We start from the raw sequence: 22860 nt of genomic DNA, 5'->3' as shown, positions 1-22860 counted from the left end.
AAGGGAAAAAGATAATTATTAAAATGTTCACAAATAAGTTGTTTGCCCAAAGTCGTTTTTCCTGTATTGCATTCTGATTATTATCTTGATGAATAGTTAAAGGAAAATAATCCACAAAACTATTAATGATATTGAAAAATATTCAGTAAAAAATACCGTATAGTCATCGGTGATACTGACACTCGATAGAAAAGTGCTATATAAATTAAATTCATTATTATTATTATTAATAATTAGTATTATTTGTAATACATGGATGCAATGTCGTATTGCCCACCACAAGTGAGAAAACTAAACTAATTTACTTTTGACAATTATTGAACGACTGTGTGGTTTATTATTGATCAACGAGCGCCATCTCCCAGTGAGAGTGCGCCACACAAACAAATATGGCCCCGGAACACATCCTCGTTACGTCTTCGTTTCCAGACGATTCTTGAATGCACACAACAAAACCGGAAATGGTCGGTGTTAAAAACACTTCCTGTTTATCTCTCAAGCTAATGTCAGTCCAAGCCGTTGCATAGCCTTAATATTTGATATATATAAATTGTTCAAAGTCTATCACCTTGTGTTCGAAAATAGTAAAGATGATTAAGGCTATATTGATTTTCAACAACCACGGAAAGCCGCGACTCATCAGGTTCTATCAGTATTTTGTGAGTATTATCGCCTTAAATGTTAGCAAAGTACCCGGATTTTGGGTGCCAGTTTTCTGTCAAATGAGATATAAATTAGTTATTTGTTTTGATTTATTCATCACAATATTTTGACATGAGTGTCTTCTCACCTTAATACGAACAATACAGTAGAAACATGTTTAGTATTTTAAGCATCTTCCTTCCTGTCCATGCAGGCAAACACCAATAATATTTATTTACTGCCAACATATACAATATTGACATACATATGAGTTTTAAACATGTATTATTGCCATAATGTAATCCAACCATATACATAATGGGTGTAATTTTTATTTATTGTACATTATACCTCCTGACAACCAGCGTCCACTTCAGTGGACTTTTGTGTTTTGCATAACTGGGTTGTTGGTGTGATATTATTTGTAATATTATTATTTTTTATCGTTTATTTATTTGTATAACGAAATATGTAACTCTATGACCAAATAAATACAGCAAAATAAAATGTCCACTGCAGTGAATGCTTGTGTTGATCATAACTGGATTGTAGTTATGCCATTATTGGTATTTGATTTTATTATTATTATTTTTTTTTTTTTTACAAAATGTGTAACTCTCTGACCAAAGAAATAGACCAAAATCAAATGTCCACTGCAGTGAATGCTTGTGTTTATCATAACTGGGTTGTAGTTATAACATTATCTGTATTTTCTTTCAAATTTTTTACAAAATGTGTAACTCTGACAAAATAAATAGAGCAAAAGCAAATGTCTACTCCAGTGGACGTTTGTTTTGCATAACAAAACGACAAATATTATTTTATTTCTTTTACAAAACGTGTGACAAAATTGAGCAAAAGCAAATGTTTATGTTTTGCATAACAGGATTATCTTTTTTTTTTAAATTTATTATTATTATTATTATTTTTACAAAATATGTAACTCTGACAAAAGAAATAGAGCAAAAACAAATGTCCACTGCAGTAGATGTTTATGTTTTGCATAACCGGATTGTTATTAGCAGGATTATTATTATGTTTTTGTTTTGTCTTTTTTTTTTTTTTACTCTCATTCAGGAAGTAGAGCAAAGTAAATGTCCTTTTTGGTAGATGTTTATGTTGAGCACAACATGATTGTTGTTGTTATTGTCACTATTGCTATTTTCTTTATTATTATGATTTAATTTTTTTTACAAAGTATGTAACTGAGAAGGAAATAGAGCAAAAACATGGACGTGGACGTTTTTTGTTTAGCTTAACAGAATTATTTTTGTTATTGTTACTAGTTTATATATATATATATATATATATATATATATATATATATATATATATATATATATATGTATATATGTGTGTGTGTGTGTGTGTGTGTGTGTGTGTGTGTGTGTGTGTGTGTGTGTGTGTGTGTATATATATATATATATATATATGTGTGTGTGTGTGTGTGTGTGTGTGTGTGTGTGTGTGTGTGTGTATATATATATATATATATATATATATATATATATATATTTACTGTAATACTATATATTTACATGTTTTGTAAAAAAAAAAAGCAAATATATATATATATTTATTTGTATTTAAAAAACAAAACAAAAAAACGAATATATATATATATATACATATATATATATTTATTTGATTTTTTTTTTTACAAAACATGTAAAAACAAAAACAAATATATATATGTATATATATATATATATATATATATATATATATATATATATATATATATATATATATATATATATATATATATATATATATATATATATATATATTAGGGCTGCAACAACTAATCGATGAAATCAATTAAAATCGACTATAAAAATAGTTGGCGATTAATTTAGTCATCGATTTGTATTTATTTATTTATTTTTTTATTTTTTTTACAAAACATGTAAATCTGATAAATAAAATAGAGCAAAAACAAATGTCCACTGCACTGGACGCTGGTTTTTAGTGTGTTGTGTTTTCAAGCACCTGTTAAACTTTGTCCTTTGTTTTCTTGCAGGCAGAGGACATGCAACAGCAGATAATTCGGGAGACTTTCCATTTGGTGTCAAAGAGAGACGACAACGTTTGTAACTTCCTGGAGGGTGGAAGGTAATTGGCGTTCACTGCCTTTGCACCATAGAACCAATAGATGGAGCCAAACGTTAAAAAATACAGACATCACTCGCCTTTCTTGGAACTATAGGTGTGTGTTTCCACCACATTGCATAGTTCAGGGTAGTTTATACAAATTAGATTGATGACGAATGAATGAGTGGTACAGTAATTATATTTCTACACCGATATCATGTAAATAAACAGACAATAATTGACTATATTTATTTTACTGAAGTGTAAGTAAATAAAATACAAAGCAATAATATACAGAAAGTACATAAATAAAAGCAAAGTGTACCGGATTTTACATTAAAAAGAAATCAACCAGGCTTTTTGTCAAGAGTCCAACAGTCAGAAAGTCGTCCCCTCAGTAAAATATGAATTCATGAGGGTCAGGCGAGTCCTTATGGTCCATTTCAGCTGTAAATAACAATATATAAATAATAAATGTCAGTGTTTGTTCCACAGCGACAACATAAACGATCAGATTTAGCGTTAGCTTGTTAGCATTAGCATTTGTTTCACAAATAACCACACAAATGGCGTGTCACTTGACTACTTTGACAGCGTTTGCAATGTAAATAATGAATAAATGATGTGATTTACCTTCGCTCCACTTTGATTTCATTTTGATAGATTTTTGAGCACCGTGTGTAATGTTCTATATTTTCAATGGAAGAATGCAGCTGAGATAGGCTCCAGCACCTCCCGCCACCCCAAAAGGGACAAGCGGTAGAAAATGGATGGATGGATGGATGGACATATACAATTTTGGTGTTAACTTAAGTCATATTGCGGTCTACACATATTTCTTATGTGTGACTGCCATCATATTGCAGTCTACACGTATCTCTTATGTGTGACTGCCATCTACTGGTCACACTTATCATTTCACCATGTACCAAATAAAATAGCTTCGAGGTGGGTAAGCACAATCAAAATGATTCCGTACATTAGGCACACCGGATTATAAGGCGCACTGTCGAGTTTTGAGAAAATGAAAGGATTTTAAGTGCGACTTATAGTCGTAAAATACGGTACTTGACATTCCTCTGTGAATACTTTTAAACGAGTCCGTCCACTTTTTGTAGCGTTGCGCATTAAAATGAAGTTTGTAAATAATAATAAAAAGAATAACATTTAGCTGCATACTAGTGTAAATAAAAAAGGTGGCCTCACACACTGTAATGGCGGTTGAAACGTACAATACAAAGTTTTAGGAACGCCCCCAACTGTGTTCAACCAATCAGCGGTCGAGATCACAGCCCACGCCTTGTAAATTTCCTGGAACTGTCCGAAAGTCCAAGCTCGCTACGAGGAGCTAAATATGGTTCCTGAATAAATAAATCTACCTGCACTGCAAAAAGTCAGTGTTCAAAAACAAGAAAAAAAATACAAAAATGAGGGGTATTTTATTTGAACTAAGCAAAATTATCTGCCAATAGAACAAGAAAATGTGGCTTGTCAAGACTTTCCAAAACAAGTAAAATTAGCTAACCTCAATGAACCCAAAAATACCTTAAAATAAGTATATTCTCACTAATAACAAGTGCACTATTCTTGATAGAAAAAAAAAAAAAGAGACCTTTTTTCTCAATATGTTGAAAAATATACTTAAATTAAGTAAATGCTAGTGCCATTATCTTGACATAATGATATGCGCCCGGCATTACATTTCTTGAAACCAGCAAACTTACACTAAAAACTAGTTTATTTTTCTTAATGGAAAGGCAACTAGGCAACCGCTTGTTACTCTCGGGGTCTCCTAGCCGCTCAGGCAAATCATATTGTCTAAAAATGCATTTTCCCATCGATAACATGACATCATCACGTCAAGTGCGTGCTCTTTCAGTCAATTAGTGCGCAAGGAATATATATATATATATATATATATATATATATATATATATATATATATATATATATATAGATAGATAGATAGATAGATAGATAGATAGATAGATAGATAGATAGTCAGATGTGTTAATGTCCTTGCGTGTTAGGTAACACGCAAGGACATTAACACATCCGACACATATGTAGGATTAACCGAGGGAGAGTTCAAAACCAGATGGAACAATCACAAGGCTTCTTTCAGGAACCAAAACCTGCGGAATACCACAGAACTCAGCAAACACATTTGGGACCTCAAAGACAATAATGTTGAATATTCAATAACATGGCAAATTCTTGCATCCAGCACACCTTACAATAGTGGTAATAAAAGATGCAACCTATGCTTGAAAGAGAAACTGTTTATTATTTACCGTCCAGACCTGTCATCCCTCAACAAGCGCAGCGAAATTGTAACAGCATGCCGCCACAGACGGAAACACCTCCTAGGTAACACATGAGCCAATCACCACGCCCCTACGCCAGCCTGTACCCACCCACTCTGTGCCCTATATAAACCATGGTATGTGAATTCTCCCATTAAAATCTCCTGATGATTGAGGGAACCCCCCTCATGAAACAGGCCTGTAGAGATGAAATAGTCTTGTGATTTTTTCCCACACATACATATATATATATATATATATATATATATATATATATATATATATATATATATATATATATATATATATATATATGTATATACATACAGCCCGGCCCCCAGCCAAATTTTTTTTATTGTAATTTTGAATAATTTACCTGAATGTGCATGAACTATTTCTGTTCAAAATAGTTTGAAACGTCACATGTTAAATGTTTAAATATTAACTGTCCGTTTACTGTACTGTGCCAACTGTACTACTACACGAGTACGTATTTTCTCTTGTTTCATTGAAAATAAAACTGCAAAGTCCATTTGGCTGTCATCTGTTTTAATTATGAGACACAATTGTGTCAAAGCGATGATTTTTTTGTTCATGCTTGAAATAAGAAATGATTACTTTGAAAAAGCAGTTTTATACTTGTGAGTGTTGATGACACAGCTTTGCAACAGTTGATATTCTAGTTTCAAGCATGTTTTACTCATTATAGGTCATAAAATCTCAGCAACAAGCTGTAATATCTTACTGAGATCATGTAGGACCAAAACAAGTAAAACACTCTAACATAAAATCTGCTTTGTGAGAAGAATGATCTTATCAGACAGAAAATAAGCAAATATCACCCTTATTTGAGATATTTAATCTTACTTAGATTTCACTTTTTGCAATGTGGGTAGTTTTTGGTGGAAACAGGGGGAACTTTATTTGCCCGGGTAAATGGGGAAACCATACTGATGCTGTAGATTTGTCATTTAAACCTAAAACATCCTTTTTTTTTTGATCTTCCAGTCTCATCGGCGGGTCTGACTACAAGCTGATCTACCGACATTACGCCACCCTCTACTTTGTCTTCTGTGTGGACTCCTCCGAGAGCGAGCTGGGCATTCTGGACCTCATCCAGGTCAGCTGACACTTGTGTCCGAGTGTCCTGTGGAGATTATATTTTTGCACCGTTTGGTTTATTATTATTTTTCTACTGCATGCACGATTTGGAATCAAAACACACCTCAATGCTCCTCCCCATTCAATAACACGCTTGTTTATACAATGATTCATTATTACCAAATATAATTCCTTTTCGAACCTGTCATGGTTCTTTCCGTTACGTATCCACATTGTCGTCTGTGCAGGTGTTTGTGGAAACGCTGGACAAATGCTTTGAGAACGTCTGTGAGCTGGATCTCATATTCCACATGGACAAGGTAAGGCTTCTTTTGCTGGACTGCATCTCCTTTCCCTGTCTGCCAGACTAAATAGTGGATCACTTAAACCAGATTTGTACAAACTTCGACGTGAGGCCCGCATCAATAAAAACTGAAATGTGCGGGGGCTACTTTCAAACATTTTGTACATTTAATTGACTAAAACCATGACAATAAACTGTATGTCTATCAATATATGCTAAACCATCTGAACACAACATCCATATCTTAGCTTGGTGTTATCGGTCACATAGCATTTTCTACTTAATTGAGCCCTAATTAAAGACTTTTCAAGCACAAAATGGCTAAATTAGGTAAAAATACCAATTCTACAGGAGTATCGGCCACTAGACGACACCAAAAACAATCAGTATCGTGGCCACTGATTGGCTCAGCCTTACAAACATTAGCATGCTAACTTTTTTAGCTAGTTTTGCAGCCAAATGCCTCAGACTCAAATTACTTGGTACTTGACATATGCTAACATTAGCATGCCAATTTTGCAGCCAAACACCTTGTAGTCATATGACTTAATGCTTGACGTATGTTAACTGTTAGCATGTTAACATTAGCATTCTAGCTTGCTAACGTTAGCGTGCTAACTTTTTTAGCCAATTATGCAGTTGAACACCTCAGAGTCATATAACTTGGTACTTGACATATGCTAACATTAGCGCGCCAACTTTTTTTTAAGCAAATTTTACATTTTTCATATTTTTCATTTTTCGTATGACTAGTATGCAAATGTTAGCACATTTGTGTGCTAACTTTTTTAGCAAATTTTTAATTTTTCATATTTTTCACTTTTCATATGACTAGTATGCAAATGTTCGCACATTAGCATGCTAACTTTTTTTAGCCAGTTTTGCAGTTAAACGCCTCAGACTCACATTCCTTGGTACTTGACATATGCTAACATTAGCGTGCCAACTTTTTTAGCCAATTTTGCAGCCAAACACCTTGTAGTCATATGACTTAATGCTTGACGTATGTTAACTGTTAGCATGTTAACATTAGCATTCTAGCTTGCTAACGTTAGCGTGCTAACTTTTTTAGCCAATTATGCAGTTGAACACCTCAGAGTCATATAACTTAGTACTTGACATATGCTAACATTAGCGCGCCAACTTTTTTTTTAGCAAATTTTACATTTTTCATATTTTTCATTTTTCGTATGACTAGTATGCAAATGTTAGCACATTTGTGTGCTAAATTTTTTAGCAAATTTTTAATTTTTCATATTTTTCACTTTTCATATGACTAGTATGCAAATGTTTGCACATTAGCATGCTAACTTTTTTTAGCCAGTTTTGCAGTTAAACGCCTCAGACTCACATTCCTTGGTACTTGACATATGCTAACATTAGCGTGCCAACTTTTTTAGCCAATTTTGCAGCCAAACACCTTATAGTCATATGACTTAATGCTTGACGTATGTTAACTGTTAGCATGTTAACGTTAGCATTCTAGCTTGCTAACGTTAGCATGCTAACTTTTTTAGCCAATTGTGCAGTTGAACACCTCAGAGTCATATAACTTGGTACTTGCCACATGCAAACTTAATGTTGGCATGCTAACATTTGCGTGCTAACTTTTTTTTAGCAAATTTTACATTTTTCATATTTTTCATATGACTAGTATGCAAATGTTAGCACATTTGCGTGCTAACTTTTTTAGCAAATTTTTAATTTTTCATATTTTTCATTTTTCATATGACTAGTATGCAAATGTTCGCACATTAGCATGCTAACTTTTTTAGCCAGTTTTGCAGCCAAACGCCTCAGACTCAAATTACTTGGAACTTGACATATGCTAACATTAGCGTGCCAACTTTTTTTAGCCAATTTTGCAGCCAAACACCTTGTAGTCATATGACTTAATGCTTGACGTATGTTAACTGTTAGCATGTTAATGTTAGCATTCTAGCTTGCTAACGTTAGCATGCTAACTTTTTTAGCCAATTGTGCAGTTGAACACCTCAGTCATATAACTTGGTACTTGACACATGCAAACTTAATGTTGGCATGCTAACATTTGCGTGCTAACTTTTTTTTTAGCAAATTTTACATTTTTCATATTTTTCATATGACTAGTATGCAAATGTTAGCACATTTGCGTGCTAACTTTTTTAGCAAATTTTTAATTTTTCATATTTTTCATTTTTCATATGACTAGTATACAAATGTTCGCACATTAGCATGCTAACTTTTTTAGCCAGTTTTGCAGCCAAACGCCTCAGACTCACATTCCTTGGTACTTGACATATGCTAACATTAGCGTGCCAACTTTTTGAGCCAATTTTGCAGCCAAACACCTTGGAGTCATATGACATAATGCTTGACGTATGTTAACTGTTAGCATGTTAACGTTAGCATTCTAGCTTGCTAACGTTAGCATTCTAGCTTGCTAACGTTAGCATGCTAACTTTTTTAGCCAATTGTGCAGTTGAACACCTCAGAGTCATATAACTTGGTACTTGACACATGCAAACTTAATGTTAGCATGCTAACATTTGCGTGCTAACTTTTTGTTTAGCAAATTTTACATTTTTCATAATTTTCATTTTTCATATGACTAGTATGCAAATGTTAGCACATTTGCGTGCTAACTTTTTTAGCAAATTTTTAATTTTTCATATTTTTAATTTTTCATATGACTAGTATGCAAATGTTCGCACATTAGCATGCTAACTTTTTTAGCCAGTTTTGCAGCCAAACGCCTCAGACTCACATTCCTTGGTACTTGACATATGCTAACATTAGCGTGCCAACTTTTTTTAGCCAATTTTGCAGCCAAACACCTTGGAGTCATATGACATAATGCTTGACGTATGTTAACTGTTAGCATGTTAACGTTAGCATTCTAGCTTGCTAACGTTAGCATGCTAACTTTTTTAGCCAATTGTGCAGTTGAACACCTCAGAGTCATATAACTTGGTACTTGACACATGCAAACTTAATGTTAGCATGCTAACATTTGCATGCTAACTTTTTTAGCAAATTTTGCATTTTTCATATTTTTCATTTTTCATATGACTAGTATGCAAATGTTGGCACATTTGCGTGCTAACTTTTCTAGCAAATTGTACATTTTTCATATGACTTGATACTTGAGGCATTCTAACTGTTAGCATGCTAACGTTAGCATTTAGGTTTGTCTTGCGCATTTCAGCATTCAAACGCAATTTCTCAAAAAATTGCATAGTCTCGTTTTTTTGTGTAATGTTTTAATCCAGGGATGTTTTTCTTTTGTCTTTAGAATGTGTTACAGTCCGCAAAGCCCCCCCCCCCCCCCCCCCGGTCCCCCGGCCACACTTTGGTCACCCCTGACTTGAACTAAATGTAGTTTTTACGCTTGTTTCAGAGTGATTGATAGTGATGATAACTATATAAAAAAAAGTATAGCTGAATAGCTATTATCCGAAAACAACATTAACCTTAAAACAATCTTCGCACAAACAATTTTTCATTCATTTTTAAATGTTGCAATCAAAATAAGATGTTATAATCACAAACAATTCATATTTATCAACCAAAAATTGGTAATGTTGAGTACCGGTATTAATTCCCAGATTACGGTAATTGGTACAGTATCGGTTCAAATGTGAATGGTACCCATCCCTAGTGTGCGGGTACAATTTCCAGCGAGTCTAGCCAGTCTGGCGGCGGCGCCTCCGAACAGGCTCGATACAGATACCGATGTGAACTCATAGGCCAATATCAGTTGGTTGTTATTATTGGATATCCCTAATCCGGTGGTGTGGATCCTATAGTAGAGCGGTCATCCAGAAACTTAAGGGTTCCTGGTGCAAATCCAGCTTCCCCCTTTTAGTCACTGCCGCTGTGTCCTTGGGCAACTTACCTTGCATGAGTGCTTGTAGCAGGACTCCCTGCAGTGGTCCCCAACCACCGGTCCGTGGATTGATTGGTACCGGGCTGCACAACAAATAAAAAATAAAAATAAAATTTAAACTTTTTTTAAAAATTTAATTTAATTTTTATTAAATCAACATAAAAAACACAATATACACTTACAATTAGTGCACCAACCCAAAAAACCTCCCTCCCCCATTTATACTCACTTTTTTATGACAAAAAAATATTTATATATACCACCCGTGGGACAAATTTTCAAGCGTTGACCGGTCCTCAGTTACAAAAAGGTTGGGGACCACTGCTTCAAAAATATTCTTCATCTCCGGGAGTTTTTCTGGATAAATGAAAGTTAGAAGAAATGGTCTCAAGATTATAACGAGAATTGTAATGATTAACAGCACGTGGAATGTGAGGTGCTTTAAAAGGTTGTGGTGACCCACCAGCTCCTAATACATCAATTTTAATGACATGTTGCGCCACGGCACATTTGAATATTCAACAATGCGGAGCCCTCCTGTTTTCTCCCGAGGGTTTAGCCGCCACGAGTACGACCCGTTTTTCCGCAGCATCTTGATTTAATTCTCCCCGCAGGAAATGGATGTCATGTGTTGCGGTGAGGTTTCTCTGGAATGTTCCCGAGACGAGACCTGGAAATGTTCCTAAGTGGAAAAAACACAACAATAGCAAATTTAAATGCAGATTAAAAAAAAACACAATAGATGAGGTAAATCGGTGGTGTCCAAAGTGCGGCCCGGGGGCCATTTGCGGCCCACAGCTAATTTTTTAACAATGCTGTTACAGTAAAAACATGAAATGTGGAATAAGAGATCATACAGGTAAAATAATGGATCAAAATCAATGTTATGAATTATTGAACTATTCACAGCTCAAATGACTTTACATCAAATATTTTACTTTGAAATATTTTTGGGAGAAAGTATTGGATATTTTGTGTCTTTGCCATATAAAAAAAGTTGTATATAACAAAAAGGGCATAACATAAACAAACAAAGAAATTAATACATAAATAATAACAACTTAAAATCGACGGATATGTTTCTAAAAAATAAAAAAAAAAGCAAAAAAATGTATGACTATTTTTAACACTTTTATGAGCCGGGCCTATTTGGATCATTCAAAATTAAAACTGTCATTGCTCTAAAAATAATAATGGATCACAATAAATGTTATGTATTATGGAACTATTCAAAGCTCCAATGACTTTACATCAAAAATTCCACTTTGAAATATTTTTTGGAGAAAATATTGGATATGTTGTGTCTTTGCCATATAAAAAAAAGTTTTACATAACAAAAAGGGCATAACATAAGCAAACAAAAAAATAAATACATAAATAATAACAACTTAAAATCGACGGATATGTTTCGGGAGAAAAAAAAAAGAAAAGAAAAAAAATGTATGACTATTTTTAACACTTTTATGAGCCGGGCCGATTTGGATCATTCAAAATAAAAACTGTCATTGCTCTAAAAATAATAATGAATCAAAATCAATGTTGTTATGAATTATTGAACTTTTCAAAGCTCCAATGACTACATCAAATGTTCCACTTTGGAGAAAGTATTGGATATTTTGTGTCTTTGCCATATAAAAAAGTTTTATATAACAAAATGGGCATAACATAAACAAAACAAAAAAAGAAAGAAATAATAAAAACTTAAAATTGACAGATTTGTCTAGAGATCTAAGCAATGGAAATAAAAAAAAGCAAAACAATGTATGACCATTTTTAACACTTTTATGAGCCTTTTTAAATCAAAATCAATGTCGTTATGAATTATTAACCTATTCAAGGCTCCAATTACTTTACATCAAATATTCCAGTTTTTTGGGGGGGAGAGTATTAGATATGTTGTGTGTTTGCCATATAAAAAACAAAAGTTTTATATGACAAAAAGGACATAAAATAAACAAACAAACATTAGGAAAAGGAAAAAAAAATAAAAACAACTTAAAATCGATGGATAGGTCTAAAGTTGGTCTTGCGATCTAAGCAGTGAAAAGTAAAAAAACATTTAAAAAAAATGTATGACATATTTTTAACACATTTAAGAGTGGAGCCCTTTTGCATCATTCCAACTTTTAGTGAGATTAACAAACTGTCATTGTTTGTATGATTTATTGACCTATTGAATGTGCCAATTCTTCACATCAAATATTTAACTTTGAAATATTTTTTGGAGAAAATATTGCAATTTTTGTGTTTTTGCCATAAAAAACAACGTTTTCTATAACAAAAACGGCATTAAATAAATAAAAACATTTATAAACTTATAATCGATGGATACATCTGAAGTTGATCGAGAGATTTAAGCGTGGAAAGTAGATTTAAAAAAATATGTGTGACTTATTTTTAACACTTATGAGTGGGGCTCTTCTGGATCCATGAGGATTTTAGTGTTTTTTTCTTAAATTGTTTCTTAAAAATTAGTCAAAATGATTATTTTTTATTTATTTTTTATTAATCAGTCGAAAAAAAGAATACACAATAACAATACAATTCCAATTCCAAAACCAAACCCAGCCCAGCAACATTCAGAATAGCAATCAACAGAGCAATTGAGAAGACACACAAACATGACACAAAACAATCCAAAAGTAGTCAAACAAAAATGAATAATATCACTAACAGAATCAATAATAATATTAATTATAAATTCCTCACTCACATTGTCATCACATCCATTTATAAAAAATAAAATAAAAACATTTAAAAAAATGAACAATAGTGCCACAGTGGCTTACACTTGCATCGCATCTAATAAGCTTGACAACACATTGTGTCCAATATTTTCCACAAAGATAAAATAAGTCATATTTGATTTGAAATTACTGTTGTTATAAATTATTGACCTATTTAAGGCTTTTTATTTGAAAATGTATGGGGAAAAATATTGCATATTTTATGTTTTACCATAAGGCAAAAAAAGGGCATACAAAATTTAAAAAGCAACGTTATATCCACAGATAGACTTTAAGTTGATCTAGTGATTTCAGCATTGAATTAAAAAAATGAATTTTTTTTATATATGACTTATTTTTAAAATTTTTATGACATAGACCAGGGGTCGGCAACCCGCGGCTCCGGAGCCACATGCGGCTCTTTGATCACTCTGATGCGGCTCAGCTGCATGCTTGCCGACCCTCCCGATTTTCCCGGGAGATTTCCGGATTTTGGTGCCTCTCGCAGAAAACTCCCGGGATTAATATTCTCTGATTTTCACCCTAACAATAATAATAAGGGCGTGCCATGATGGTACAGTATTTAGCGCCCTCTACAATCTGTACAAACAGAGTGCCAGCCCAGCCTTTTGATGTATGCATCTTCTACTTGCATACGTAAGTGACAGCAACGCATACTTGGTCAACAGCCACACAGGTTACACTGACGTTGGCCAAATAAAACAACTTTAAGACTCTTACTAATAATGCGCCACACTTTGAACCAAAACCAAACAAGAATGACGAACACATTTCGGGAGAACATCTGCGCCTTAACGCAACAGAACAAATACCCAGAATCCCATGCAGCCCTGACTCTTCCGGGCTACATTATACACCCCTGCTACTACCAAACCCCGCCCCCACCCCAACCCTGCTCTCTCACACATCAACAACCCCCCGCCATACCATCACGGCACATTCGAGAGAATAGTTGCCCTGAAATCTGTAGTCTGCCGGAAAAATCGGGAGGGTTGACAAGTATGACGCTGTCAAGCGCCATTCTTATTAAACCCGCGAGCCGCACTAACATTCAATTTTCATATTAAGGTGTGGGTCGTGTGTCTGATACCCTTGGTTTATACATAGCACAAAGTAAAATAAAAACTTTATATGCAGTGTTATATCATTTTAAATTTCAAAAGATTTTTGTGGCTCCTATTGTTTTCTTTAACTTGTGAAACTGGTCAAAATGGCTCTTTGAGTGGTAAAGGTTGCCGACCCCTGACATAGACGAAACTTGAGGGAAGGTTAAAAGAAATCTATGTATTGTATTTGTTTTGAAAATGAAAAATATCAAAATGGCTCCCGCAAGCTTTAATTGTACAGTGTGCGGCCCTCAGTGGAAGAGCTTTGGACACCACTGAGTTAAATTCAAGTTGATAAAATAGACTGTCTTCTTTATGTTGTCGCCACGATAGAGTGGAAGCATATCTGAAACTTGACGAGACACGTCTGAATGCAAAAAGAGCAATTTTTTTCCTTTTGTTTTACTAATTGTGAAATATTAAGGGGCTCAGCAATGTTGGCTAACTACTGGTTGTCAACGCTCCCGCTGCCACAGGTCCACTACATCCTGCAGGAGGTGGTGATGGGAGGTATGGTGCTGGAGACCAACATGAACGAGATCGTGGGTCAGGTGGAGCTGCAGAACCGCATGGAGAAGTCAGAGGTCAGACCCCCGCCGCACACATGAAAGGAAAAGCATGCCGTGTTTGTTTTCGGGGGGCTGGAAAACACTCCTTGTGTTCGACTCTGAAGGTCACGGCCTGAAAGCGTGAAAGAACAAAACACACTAGAGCTTAGCAGGTGCCATGAAGAGCACACACACTTTGTACTGCTTTTAAACAACTCTTACATTTTACATCCCTCTATCACAAACATGTTTTTAGGGACCGAGTCCCTTTGGGACAGAGGACCCTATTGTATTTCTAGCCTTTTATTATTATACCGCCACCTCTTTGATGCTTCAAAACTCATCAAATTGGACACACACATCAGGACTGGCAAAAATTGCGATCTAATCAAAAAACCAAACCTCAAAACTCAAAATTGCGCTCTAGCGCCCCCTAGGAAGAAAACACAGACAAAACTGCCTGTAACTCCCAGTAGGAATGTCGTAGAGACATGAAACAAAAACCTCTATGTAGGTCTCACTTAGACCTATATTTCATACACCGACAACCCCCAGCAAAAATCAACAGGAAGTTTGCAATTCCCCCTTCAAAACAAAAGTTGTGTAAAAACAGTCACCTTTTTTCAAACATTATCTCCTCTGAGCGCGTTTGTCGTGTCGGCTTCAAATTAGCACAGGAGAGAGATTGAACCCTTCTGATTAAAAGTTAATGAAAAAGTTTTAATTACTGCTCCGGTTTGGATTGTATGAGCCCTCAAAGTCGGTCCCGTCCATCGCTGCTTGCAGCTTTAATTACTTTTTGTTTCATTATAATTTAGTAAAATTATCATTTTAAAAATGTTATTTACCGTGCTTTAAGGCATAGGTCCTTAACCGCGGATGTACTGCCAGGGGGTTGTCAAGTATTTAGTTGATTGGACTTCTCATTAGAGATGTCCGATAATGGCTTTTTTGCCGATATCAGATATTCCGATATTGTCCAACTTTTAATTACCGATTCCGATATCAACCGATACCGATATATACAGTCACGGAATTAACACATTGTTATGCCTAATTTTGTTGTGATGCCCCGCTGGATGCATTAAACAATGTAACTTTACCATGAATTGATTAACGTGGACCCCGATTTAAACAAGTTGGAAAACTTATTCGGGTGTTACCATTTAGTGGTCAATTGTACGGAATATGTACTGTACTGTGCAATCTACTAATACAAGTTTCAATCAATCAATCAAAAACAAGGTTTTCCAAAATAGAGAACAACTTCAACTCCAGTTATGGAAAAAAGTGCCAAAATGGCACTGCCATATTTATTATTGAAGTCACAAAGTGCATTATTTTTTTTTAACATGCCTCAAAACAGCAGCTTGGAATTTGGGACATGCTCTCCCTGAGATAATCCTAATATCCACTACAACTATGGGAAATACTATACTTTGACTTTCACAAAGTGCATTATTTTGTATTTTTTTTAAACATGCCTCAAAACAACAGCTACAAAAACAATGAAGGCACACAGCTTCAGTCCAGAGTATACTAGAGTATACTTGCCAACCTTGAGACCTCCGAGTTCGGGAGATGGGGGGTGTATATTGTAGCGTCCCGGAAGAGTTAGTGCTACAAGGGGTTCTGGGTATTTGTTCTGTTGTGTTTATGTTGTGTTACGGTGCGGATGTTCTCCCGAAATGTGTTTGTCATTCTTGTTTGGTGTGGGTTCACAGTGTGGCGCATATTTGTAACAGTGTTAAAGTTGTTTATACGGCCACCCTTAGTGTGACCTGTATGGCTGTTGATCAAGTATGCCTTGCATTTACTTATGTGTGTGTGTAAAAGCCGCATATATTATGTAACTGGGCCGGCACGCTGTTTGTATGGAGGAAAAGCGGACGTGACGACAGGTTGTAGAGGACGCTAAAGGCCTTATAATGTTATCCGGGTGGAAATCGGGAGAATGGTTGCCTCCGGAGATTTTCGGGAGGGTCACTGAAATTCGGGAGTCTCCCGGGAAAATTGGGAGGTTTAAACCGATACCGATAATTGCCGATATTACATTTTAAAGCATTTATCGGATATCTCTACTTCCCATACATATGATACACATTTGAATGTTTTTAAATACACTAAACATTAAGTGTTGTTTATAAATGGCATTGGCTAGGGCAGCCTACTCACTGCGCCTTGCAAATAAAAACATAACATAAATATTTTATTGTTTACATATTAGCATTTAAAATAGTTAGCGATTAGCGTTCTCGTTGCCTGGTAGAGATCAGCGCTGTTTGATTGATTGATTGAAATTTGTATTAGTACAGTATATATTCCGTACAATTGACCACTAAATGGTAACACCCCAATAAGTTTTTCAACTTGTTTAAGTTGGGGTCCACGTTAATCAATTCGTGGTAGTTGTCAGCTATTGATTAGCGTGCCAGTTGCCAGCTAGCGAGATTTGGGGACTACTTGCCAGCTAGCCATTTGCGTACTAGTTGCCAGCTAGTATTAGGCACTCTAATTGCCAGCGAGAGATTAAAGCGCTAGTTGCCAGCTAGAGATTAGTGCTTTAGTTGTCATCTAGCAATTAGCCCTCTAGTTGCCAGCTATCGATTAGCACACAAGCTGCAAGCTATCGATTTGCTGACTTATTGCCAGCTATTGATTTGCTGACTTATTGCCAACTAGTATTAGGCACTCTAATTGCCAGCGAGAGATTAAAGCGCTAGTTGCCAGCTAGCGGTTAGCGCTCTAGTTGCCGGCTGGCAATTAGTGTTCCAGTTGTCAGCTTGTGATTTGTGGACTAGTTGCCAGCTAGCAATTAGCGCTCCAGTTGTCAGCTAGTGATTTGTGGACTAGTTGTCAGCTAGCAATTAGCCCTCTAGTTGCCAGCTATTGATTAGCACACAAGCTGCCAGCTATCGATCAGCTAGTGATTTGTGGACTAGTTGTCAGCTAGCAATTAGCCCTCTAGTTGCCAGCTATTGATTAGCACACAAGCTGCCAGCTATCGATTTGCTGACTTATTGCCAGCTAGCGATTTCCGTACTAGTTTCCAGCTAATAATTAGCACTCTAATTGCCAGCTTGCGATTAGTGCTCTAGTTGCCAGCTTGCGATAAGTGCTCTACTTGCCAGCTAGCCATTTGCGTACTAGTTGCCAGCTAGTATTAGGCACTCTAATTGCCAGCGAGAGATTAAAGCGCTAGTTGCCAGCTAGCGGTTAGCGCTCTAGTTGCCGGCTGGCAATTAGTGTTCCAGTTGTCAGCTAGTGATTTGTGGACTAGTTGCCAGCTAGCAATTAGCGCTCCAGTTGTCAGCTAGTGATTTGTGGACTAGTTGCCAGCTAGCAATTAGCGCTCCAGTTGTCAGCTAGTGATTTGTGGACTAGTTGTCAGCTAGCGATTTGCGTATGAGTTGCCAGCTAGTAACTAGCACTCTAATTGCCAGCTAGCGATTAGCGCTCTCTTTGCCAGCTAGAGATTGGCGCTTTAGTTGTCAGCTATCGATTGGCGCGCCCGTTGCCAGCTATTGATTAGCGCTTTAGTTGCCAGCTAGCGATTTGCCGACTTCTTGCCACCTAGTAATTTGCGGACTAGTTGCCAGCTAGCAATTTCCGTACGAGTTTCCAGCTAATAATTAGCACTCTAGTTGCCAGCTTGCGATTAGTGCTCTAGTTGCCAGCTTGCGATAAGTGCTCTAGTGGCCAGCTAGCAATTAGCGCTGTAGTTAACAGCTAGCGATTAGCACTCTAGTTGCAGGCTAGCGATTTATGGACTAGTTGTCAATCATGATTTGCATACTAATTGCCAGCTAGTAATTAACACTCTAATTGCTAACTCGCGATTAGCACTGTAGTTGCCAGCTAGCAATTCACACTCTAGTTGCCAGCTAGCAATTAGTGCTCTAGTTGCCAGGTAGCGATTAATGAGCTACTTGCCAGCTAGCCATTTGCGTACTAGTTGCCAGCTAGTATTAGGCACTCTAATTGCCAGCAAGAGATTAAAACGCTAGTTTTCAGCTAGCGGTTAGCGCTCCAGTTGTCAGCTAGTGATTTGTGGACTAGCTGCCAGCTAGCGATTTGCGTACGAGTTGCCAGTTAGTAACTAGCACTCTAGTTGCCAGCTAGCGATTTGCGTACGAGTTGCCAGCTAGTAACTAGCACTCTTATTGCCAGCTAGCGATTAGCGCTCTATTTGCCAGCTAGAGATTGGCACTTTAGTTGTTAGCTATCGATTAGCACGCCAGTTGCCAGCTATTGATTAGCGCTTTAGTTGACAACTAGCGATTTGCCGAATTGTTGCCACCTAGTAATTTGCGGACTAGTTGCCAGCAAGCGATTTCCGTACTAGTTTCCAGCTAATAATTAGCACTCTAGTTGCCAGCTTGCGATTAGCGCTGTAGTTACCAGCTAGCGATTCGCACTCTAGTTGCAGGCTAGCGATTTTTGGACTAGTTGTCAATCGCAATTTGCGTACTAATTGCCAGCTAGTAATTAGCACTCTAATTGCTAGCTTGTGATTAGCGCTGTAGTTGCCAGCTAGCAATTCACACTCTAGTTGCCAGCTAGTAATTAGTGCTCTAGTTGCCAGGTAGCGATTAGTGAGCTACTTGCCAGCTAAACAATTGCATGTCAGTTGCAAGCTAGCGGTTAGCACACTATTTGCCAGCTCGCAATTAGTGACACTACTGCTATAATTTGAATATCTTAGTATTGCGCAATAACAAGGTACCTTTACAACCAGTTCAATATAAAACACAATTTTTACAAGATATATAAGTTGGGTTTCTGCTTCATTACTCATCAGTTTGGGGCTCCTTGGCCTGGATAAAGTTGAAGACCCCTGTTTTAAGGTTTTGGGGAAGCTGTAAGATGTAAGTTTTTGATAGAAATAGTTCATTTAAAAAGAAAAGTAACCTGTAAAACATGGAGATAGAGCTTAATGTTACACAACAACTACAATTGAGTTATGGTGAGGTCTGGAGTACTTAAGGTTTATGTGATTTTTCCCACAATTTTGGTCATTTTCTGAATTTATGGCCTTAGGAGCATTTGACTTTGGAGCCTCCACAGTAGCCACTTTCACTTCCTGGAAAAAAAAAGTGTGTTTTGGGTGTCTTTCAACTCAAACAAAAGCCGCTTAATCTATTTTTCTCAAATAAAAAATCAGCATACCGATAGAAATAAATAGAATTAGTAAGGAATGTATTGCAAAAATGTGTAAAAGTACACTTTTAAGTCCAAAACAATTGGAAATCATGTGAATAGAAATACTCTGTTCCAGGTTCACGCTGTGACCATCAACACACTTTTATTAAATGTATCGGCAATATTTTAAAGAATAGTTTATCAGTCGTACAAGTGCAAAAGGAAGATTATATCTGCACAGTTGCATAAAAGTAGAAAAAACTAACTACACAACACTCCTAGTGAGATGTGTGAGGTTTCAAGTTTAATTGAATGTGACTTTGGATGCGTAATTTTCCCACAGTTTAGGCCAGTTTCTGAATTGATGGCTTCAAGAGCATTTGACTCTGGGGCCTCAACAGTAGCTGCTTTTTTTTCCTGGAACAAAAATGTGTGTTTTGGGTGTATTGTAACTGAAACAATAGCTGCTGTGTCTATTCTTTCACGCAAAAAAGCAGTTAAGGAAAGTTTCTTTTTTAATTTTTCAATTATTTATAAATGGTTGATTTATATAGGCTAGCCCAGTGTTTTTCAACCACTGTGTACCGTGAGATATTGTTTGGTGTGCCGTGGGAAATTACGCAATTTCACCTAATTGGTCGGAAAAGTATTTTTTGCAAACCAATAATTATAATCCACAAATAATGTGCTGTTGTTGAGTGTCTGTGCTGTCTAGAGTTCAGCAGAGTAACCATGTAATCAGGGACGTGCACATGATTATAGAGGGGCAGGGGCTCAAAGTCAGAAAAGGGCAGGACATTTTTTTTGGTCCTTTTACACAATATGGAAATTAATGTAAAATTAAATTTGCTAATAGGAAGCTAACTACTTAGCTGTATGTCCTTTGTAGGTAAAAGTGATTGCCATTTCTTTTGTGTCAACAAATTATTGTCATAATGAGTTAATTCACATTATCATAGGCTTGGAAGACATGAAAAGCAACAAAACACTGGTTTATTATTAGGCTTTTTATTGTTAAAGATAAGCACTTTAATATTGAACATTGAACAGTGCAACATGAACTTTGAAAAAAAAAATACAAAAATAAATGCCCAAATGGAAAAAACTTAAATGTGAAAATCTGTCCTTCTTCCCTTAACTTGATGAAAACACCATCAAGTTGTAACTTATGGCCTTTCTCACTTAATGCTCAGACTAAACAACTGAAACGCAATACAGGGCCAAAAATTTGGACCAGGGGCCAGTAGAGGGCTGTAGGATGGAGGCCACCCATACCCAAATATGCTCCTCAATGTAAATTCAGGGCTTCCATGAAATGCTGTGAAATCAGTGCACAATCAGTAGTAGTAATTACTGCACGTTAATATGGATAATAGCAAACACATTTATTTGGCACAAAATGTATTTATATCCGCTCAAACAACCCGGTATTACAAGAAAATGTGGAGTTTTTGTACCGTTTTTTTTTTTTTTTTTTTTTTTTTTACATCCCTGACAGGAATTTATTAATGTTGTTTGAAGAAAGAAAAAAAGCACCCATAGGGCCCTATGTGTGCACGTGCCTGCATGTAATACTCTTCCATAGCAGTAGGTAGTAGCAGGTAGCTAATTGCTTTGTAAGCCTACTTTTAGAAAAGAGAATTAATGATGCATGGACGGTTATGGTTTGAAGTCATATCGAACAATTGCGTCAGGTATTTGATGAGAACAACTTTATATTGTCAATATAGGCTATTGAGTTTCGTTTTTAACATTTTCTGCTGGTGGTGTGCCCCTGGATTTTTTCAATGAAAAAAATGTGCCTTGGCTTACAAAAGGTTGAAAAACACCGGGCTAGCCTACATAAATCAACTAATTATAAATACACGTCAGTAGGCTAAATGAACCTCTTCAACATAAATGTTTCAATTATTTTGCAATCAACTTGCTTTGAAGACTCATATAAGAAAAAGATGAATAAAATCTTGAATAAATAAAAAATCACCATAGAAATAATAATTAAAATTGAAACGTTTGATTGATTGAGAAGTGTATTGACATCTTAAAGAATTTAATCCATGTAAGGCTTTAAAAAAGCAAATGGATGGCACAAAAAGCCAAAAGGCTTGTTTCCTTTGTGGTCCATTAAATATTCATCACATTTGATTCATTCAATAATAAAAGATATATAACCTGTAACATGTATATAAAAAATTACGTTAAAAAAATGGATGAATTATGTACATATACACAGTATATATGTCGGGTGATTTGAAAAACAATATATACAAAAAATGTGGGGGGTGGGGGGAGAGTATATACACTATGTACATGACTATGCACATGTTGACTCCAAGAGTGTGCAAAACAGAATGAGAAAATATATATACCGTATTTTTCGGACTATAAGTCGCAGTTTTTTTCATAGTTTGGCCGGGGGTGCGACTTATACTCAGGAGCGACTTATGTGTGAAATTATTAACACATTACCGTAAAATATCAAATAATATTATTTATTTCATTCACGTAAGAGACTAGACGTATAAGATTTCATGGGATTTAGCGATTAGGAGTGACAGATTGTTTGGTAAACGTATAGCATGTTCTATATGTTATAGTTATTTGAATGACTCTTACCATAATATGTTACGTTAACATACCAGGCACCTTCTCAGTTGGTTATTTATGCCTCATATAACGTACACTTATTCAGCCTGTTGTTCACTATTCTTTATTTATTTTAAATTGCCTTTCAAATGTCTATTCTTGGTGTTGGCTTTTATCAAATAAATGTCCCCAAAAAATGTGACTTATACACCAGTGCGACTTATATATGTTTTTTTCCTTCTTTATTATGCATTTTCGGCAGGCGCGACTTATACTCCGAAAAATACGGTACACTATAACCAGAGTGCCAATAAAAAAGCAGGGGTATCTGTACAAATAGTTAGTAGAGAATGTAAAAGTTAGAAGGAGACTTAAAAGTAGAACACTTGACTGAACTGCCAATTTTTGCCAAAACC

At 35.8% G+C, this 22860-nt stretch overlaps 1 protein-coding gene across 1 annotated transcript in view; it reads left to right on the top strand.

Moving 5' to 3' along the window:
- The first annotated feature begins 439 nt into the window (after window positions 1–439).
- Window positions 440–22860, top strand: part of ap3s2 (adaptor related protein complex 3 subunit sigma 2) — a 28593-nt gene continuing 6172 nt past the window's right edge. Inside the window, exons 1-5 of the mRNA XM_061963494.2 lie at window positions 440–659; window positions 2666–2757; window positions 6051–6162; window positions 6392–6463; window positions 14645–14752. Of these exons, the coding sequence (XP_061819478.1) occupies window positions 591–659; window positions 2666–2757; window positions 6051–6162; window positions 6392–6463; window positions 14645–14752 (453 nt within the window). The 5' untranslated portion in view covers window positions 440–590. The remainder of the gene's footprint in view (window positions 660–2665; window positions 2758–6050; window positions 6163–6391; window positions 6464–14644; window positions 14753–22860) is intronic.

The sequence above is a fragment of the Nerophis lumbriciformis genome, linkage group LG06 (genome assembly GCF_033978685.3).
Source record: "Nerophis lumbriciformis linkage group LG06, RoL_Nlum_v2.1, whole genome shotgun sequence".
Lineage (NCBI taxonomy): Eukaryota > Metazoa > Chordata > Actinopteri > Syngnathiformes > Syngnathidae > Nerophis > Nerophis lumbriciformis.
The sequence above is the reverse complement of the archived record's forward strand: the minus strand, read 5'-3'. Positions and strand labels throughout refer to the sequence as shown.